Raw genomic sequence first — 6,000 nt, 5'->3', positions numbered from 1 at the left:
CTTTGAGATTGCAGGAGCTGCCAGCACCGACTGTGACGTTTCCCTAAATGCTGGTGTCCTAGCCTCAGAGTAAGCTGGGGCCTAGTAACGCTCCACTGCCCACCAGGACTCCTACAGTGGAGACTTCTCCAGACACAGGAATGGTTTCATATGCCAGGCATCCCCCCCAAAATGACAAAGAGCCACTTTGTCATTACACCAGCTTGCCCAGCCTGGCCCCCAGTGACTGAGAATTGCTTCAGATTCTGTCTCTCACATTTCTTTGTAAGGCCTGTGGGGCGTGTAGTCTGGCCCTATGCTCTCCCCTCCAGCCTTGCTGCTACACTAAGCAGCCCATTTCACTCACCCCCCCTTACCTTCCCTCACCCACCTGGGCAGGTCTTGCTTCTGGTTCCGTAATAATACAGCGCCACAGTCCCCAGTGTGCTGGTCGGAAGTCCAAAAAGCTCCAACCACTGAAGGTTTTCTCTAAGGTCTTGTCCTTCCAGCCGAGACCACCAGGAACCCAGCTGTAGTTGAGCAAAGTTGGCCTCATGGACTTGTTGCCATAAGGGAGAACATACAGCGTGCCTGTTCTGATCACCTCCCGCTCACCCCTTGGTAGGAAGAGACCCCACCCTCAATAGTACCACACCTGGCACTGGACAGGTGAGATCCACGCATATACTCACAGCTGGGGGAAGAGGACACTGAGGGCCACCTGGTGGAAGCCTCTAGAATCAGGACAGAAGACAGAGTTCTTGGAGTTAGGAAGCAGAGGGAACCAGCAAGGGCTGTGGGTGCAGTCTTTGTAGTAGTGGGGGGTGGGGGTCTCCCCTGGTTCCCATAGGAGGATATGATGGGCTTGCTTGAATAATTTCACAGGCTGGCAGGGAACCGAAGCCCCTCAGGATGAGGACGGGGTGGAGTGCAGCTGGTCTGGCTGGTGGGGGAACTAGCAGGGTGGGGGGCCTTCCCTGCTGGGTGGGGGGCACCTCTGACAAGAGCAGGGGAAACCAAGGGGGCCTATGAGACCCAAAGATGTCAAGGCAGCAGTTGAAATTTTAGTCTATGGGGAGTTCCCCGGTGGTCTAGTGGTTAGAATTCGGTGCTTTCACTGCCAGGGCCTGGGTTTAGTCCCTGGTCAGGGAACTGAGATCCAGTAAGCCACACAGTGCACCAAAAGAAAAAGAAAAAGGAAATTTTAGTCTAACAACACAGTGGGGATCCCAGGGACATCTCACAAGAGGGTTAAGGTAGAAGGACTTGTTCTGGGATTTGGCCCTTGTCAGGCGATGCGGGGAGCATTCTGGGTTGGCGCTGTCAGGAAGCAGGGGTAGTTCTATGGTATTTTAACCAATCTTATCTCAAAGGCCGGAGGAATGAAGCAAAGCTAACGGTCTAGCTGGTGAAGAAGCAGCAGTCACTCGGCTCAGCCAGGACAGGGGCCACATGGTCATATTTGTAGTTTGGATGACGTTCTGTTCTTGTTTGAGTTCAGACATGACTGTTACCAGCCTTGTTTGGTCTTGAGCCCATCACAGGCAGAGCGGCCCTGTCGGTTGGGGCTTCTGGGAAGTCACCTTCACTGAAGTGGACCAAGGCCCCCCCAGCTGGGCCAGTTTCCCGTCCACACTGCCTCTCTCCTCCCCCGTGCCCCTTCTAGCTGAGGGCAGACGAGGTCAGCCCTCAGGCCGCTCATCTCGATACCCAGAACTCTGCCCTTGACAAAGCATGCAGGTCAGGAGGTTTGTAGCTGGACTGTGTGTGATTAGACCTCCCACTTTTGTGCATGTGAGCTGTCCAGCCCTCTCATGGGGCAGTCGCTGCACTTAAGGCTCTGGACAGCAGACATCAGCCACCACAACACAGGCAGATGTCAGAAACAAAACTGGCTGTTGGTTGTGGTACCAGATCCTGAAGACAGAGACCTCGACTGCCAAACCCAGGCCCTGAAAACCGCCCCAGAGTCGGGCTCATCTTTCCCTAGAGACCCCATTGACTTTTTTTTGGAGGCCGGTCATGAGCTGTGTACTTGACCCCATTGACTTCTTTTTGGAGACCAGTTATGAGCTGTGTACTTGACCCGTGGTATTTATGTGGTATTTACACTGATGCTGCAAGAAGTGTCTGTTCCAATACAAATTCCTGTTGGTTAGACAAGGAGAAATTCAGGGCTTTGGGATCCGCTAGCAAATTTACATCCGCCCGGTTCATTGGGCTTCCATTATGGGAAGCTGGGGTTTCCTAACTCCGAGAACTCTGTCTTCTGTCCCGATTCTGGAGGCTTCCAAGGAGCGAGCTGCCTCTCCATCACGCCCCCTGCACGCTTCTTGGAAGGGGTCATTGGTCTTACAAAACTGAAGGGCTTGAATTAAAAGGCGGCCTGTTGGTCTGTTGGAACATTCCTCAACAATTAACTGGGCAGCTGCTCTGCCCACCCCAGGCTCTCAGAAGCTTGCCCGCTCGCCCACGTTCTCTGGTGTCCTAGCAACCGGAAACTCATCTGAGCTCCAGCCGGGACAGAGGCCATTTTCTACCTGACCACTGTGACTTGCAGGCTCCCCGGGCCCCTGAGGACCTGTCCGTACAGCTTGCGCGTCCACTGAAAGCCACCGTTTGTCCCCATGGACTCCCAGAAGGCCAGCCCAGCCTGCCCCTAACCCCGGCAGAATGAGCTTCTCGCTCACGTTCTCGGAGCTGGTCAACATCACCATCCCACAGTGCAGGGTGGTGAACTTCAAGGCCCTGCACCTCCTACTCCAGGGTATCCTGGAGCACATCCACATGGCTGACCTTGAGAAGGTCCTCTCGGCGGATGAGGACTTCCTCCACACCTCGCCAGCCATGTTCATGCCCCGGGAAGGAGACTCCCAGCCCATCCTTAACCCCATGAAGAGGCTCGGCAACGTCTTCGACCACCTGGTGAGCCATGTGGACAAGATGGAGAGCCAGCTGGCCGTGCTGCAGGAACTGCCCTCCACCTCCCAGCTGCTGGAGGGCAGCCAGGGCACTGGCCAGCCCGCCCAGGACTTATGGAACCTGATAAAGCTCCGGATAGTGGAGGGCAATGAGGAAGCCATGGCCAAGGTAAGCCGCCTGGACTCCAGAAGCTGCCGTCCCCCTTGGCTCTCCTGCCAGGCTGTTCACCCCTACCTGGTGCCCCTGATAAAGGGCCCTGCCCTTAACCAGGAGAGGAATTCGGCTTTGGACTCAGGCAGAACCGAAGCTCCAAGTTTCCATCCTTCATCAGTGTAGAGGAAAGAAGGCCATACACTGTGTGAAATGTCCAGAGTGGGCACATTCGTAGAGACAGAAAGCAGATGGGTGGTTGCCAGGGGCTGGAGGGAGAGGAAATGGGGAAGGACTGCTTAGTGGTTACAGGGTTTCCTTTTGGGGTGGTGGTGAGGTTTTAGAACTAAATAGAGCACAACACTATGAAAGCAGTAAATGCTACTGAACTATACACTTTCAAATGGTTTTTTTTTTTTTTTTTGCTGTACGTGGGCCTCTCACTGTTGTGGCCTCTCCCGTTGCGGAGCACAGGCTCCGGACGCGCAAGCGCAGCGGCCATGGCTCACGGGCCCAGCCGCTCCGCGGCAGGTGGGATCTTCCCGGACCGGGGCACGAACCCGTGTCCCCTGCATCAGCAGGCGGACTCTCAACCACTGCACCACCAAGGAAGCCCTCAAATGGTATGTTATGTGAATCTCACCTCAATGAAAAAAAGATAATTGAGGACCTGTAGGTGAGGAAACTGACACTCAGAAAATAGAACTACCATATGACCCAGCAATACTACTGGGCATATACCCTGAGAAAACCATAATTCAAAAAGGCACATGCACACCAATGTTCACTGCAGCACTATTTACAATAGCCAGGATGTGGAAGCAACCTAAATATCCATCGACAGGTGAATGGATAAAGAAGATGTTGTACATATATACAAAGGAATATTACTCATCCATAAAAAGTAACGAAATTGGGTCATTTGTAGAGATGTGGATGGACCTAGACTCTGTCATACAGAGTGAAGTAAGAAAGAGAAAAATATCACATCTTAACACATATATGCGGAATCTAGAAAAATGGTACAGACAAACTTATTTGCAGGGCAGGAATAGAGACGCAGATGTAGAGAATGGACATGTGGACATGGGGGGGAAGGGGAGGGTGGGACGAAGTGGGAGATTAGGATTGACATAAGTACACTACCATGTGTAAAATAGGTAGCTAGTGGGAACCTGCTGTATAGCACAGGGAGCTCAGCTCAGTGCTCTGTGATGACCTAGATGGGTGGGATGAGGGGGGAGGTCCAAGAGGGAGGGGATATATGTATACATATAGCTGATTTACTTTATTGTACAGCAGAAACTAACACAACATTGTAAAGCAACTATACTCCAATTTAAAAAAAATAAAATAAAAGAAATATCATTGATTTGCTGCGGGTGCAGCAGCCAGTGACTGGGGAACAGGGATGAGCCGAGGCCTTCTGATTCAGGACCCACCTTGGAACCCTTGCTCCCCTGCCTCCCCACCCAGCACACAGTTATCCATCAGGAGCTGTAGCCTTGGGGAAGAGTTGGATTTTGAAGAATAAATACCCCAGCCTCTCTCTCCTCCCTTTCTCCCATTGGCCAAATAAGAGGGCCAGAAGTCAGAGCGCCAGGGGTGTGGAGAGCGCAGTGCCTGTGGGTGAGCCTCTGAGGGCACTGAGTAGGGGCAGAGGATGGATGTGCGGGGGCAACAGAGAACATCCATCACACGGAGGAGTCATTCCAGGATGTCTTAGGTTAACACTCCTCTTATTTAAATTGAGGTGCGAGTCACATAACATAAAGTGAACAGCTGGGTGGCATTTGGTACATTGATAGTTAGTGCAAGCACCACCTCTATCCCCTTCTAAACCATTTCCATGGCTCGAAAAGGAAACCCTGTGTCCTCGTCACTCCCCACTCCTCCTCCCTCCACCCCAACAATGCTAATCTGCTTTCTGGCTCTAAAGATTTACCAATTCTGGGCATTTCATATAAATAGAATCATACAATATATGGCTTTTTGTGTCTGGCTTCTCTCACTGAGCGTCATGTTTCCCAGGTTCATCCACATTGTAGCCTGTGTCTGTGCTTCACTCCCTTTTATGGCTGAATAGTATTCTATTGTAGGGACAGACCACATTGGGTTTAACCATTCACCTGTTGCTGGGCATTTGGCTTGAGACTCTTTTTTTTAGCCTCATCGTGCAGCTTGCAGGATTGTAGTTCCCAAACCAGGGATTGAACCCAGGCTCCCTGCAGTGAAAGCACCCAGTCTTAATCACTGGACCACTAGGGAATTCCTGGGTTGAGACTCTTTTTAAACAAAAGCAGTGTATTATTTGAAGGACGCTGGGGCTTCTCATTGGCACCAAGGAAGAAGTGGGTGGACAGGCCTCAAAGGGAGGAAGTGTTCGTAGATCTCCTGCATCTTAAAAACAGCCCTTAACTTGTCTCAGCTTCCAGCTGCCAGTCTCCGGGTCTTCTGGTTATAATTTTTGGGTAAGAGAATGAGATGGCACACCTGGGGTCAGGTGTCCACTCCTGGCCAGGCAGGCAGGGTCATGCCTAAGAATTAGAGCTCCTGGGGGCCCATTCCCACTGCCTGGACTGGCAGGCACCCCAAAGCTATCAATACACAGGGACCACCAGGTTTTACGTCCAACCTGGGGGCTGAAGAAGGTGGGAGCCCTGGTGCAGGTGTTTGTAGAGGTGACAGAAACAGACAATGCAAGAACCCTTCCTAGAACTCAGAGACTCTATAGGCCATGAGAAGCACAGAGCAGAGTCCACCAGCCTGACTTTCCTGGGCCTTGTGCCTCTTCTCCTCACTGTCCCCTTCACCCTCACTCCTCCACTGGCTCCCTCCCCAGGGGAATGATCTTGAGAACAAGCGCTCACTGCATGCCAGGTGAGCTGGATGCTCCATCTGTTCACTCCTTTAATCTTCTTAACGACTCTAAGAGGAAAGTGCTGTCAT

General features: G+C 52.1%; 1 protein-coding gene across 1 annotated transcript in view; it reads left to right on the top strand.

Annotated features, from left to right (window-relative positions):
* Nucleotides 1-975: 975 nt before the first annotated feature.
* Nucleotides 976-6,000, top strand: part of C15H16orf96 (chromosome 15 C16orf96 homolog) — a 40,571-nt gene continuing 35,546 nt past the window's right edge. The window contains 1 exon segment of the mRNA XM_073793234.1: nucleotides 976-3,069. Coding sequence (XP_073649335.1) covers nucleotides 2,653-3,069 — 417 coding nt within the window. The 5' untranslated portion in view covers nucleotides 976-2,652.

Source organism: Tursiops truncatus, chromosome 15 (genome assembly GCF_011762595.2).
Source record: "Tursiops truncatus isolate mTurTru1 chromosome 15, mTurTru1.mat.Y, whole genome shotgun sequence".
NCBI lineage: Eukaryota > Metazoa > Chordata > Mammalia > Artiodactyla > Delphinidae > Tursiops > Tursiops truncatus.
Note: the sequence above shows the minus strand (reverse complement) of the source record. Positions and strands in the feature narration are given on the sequence as shown.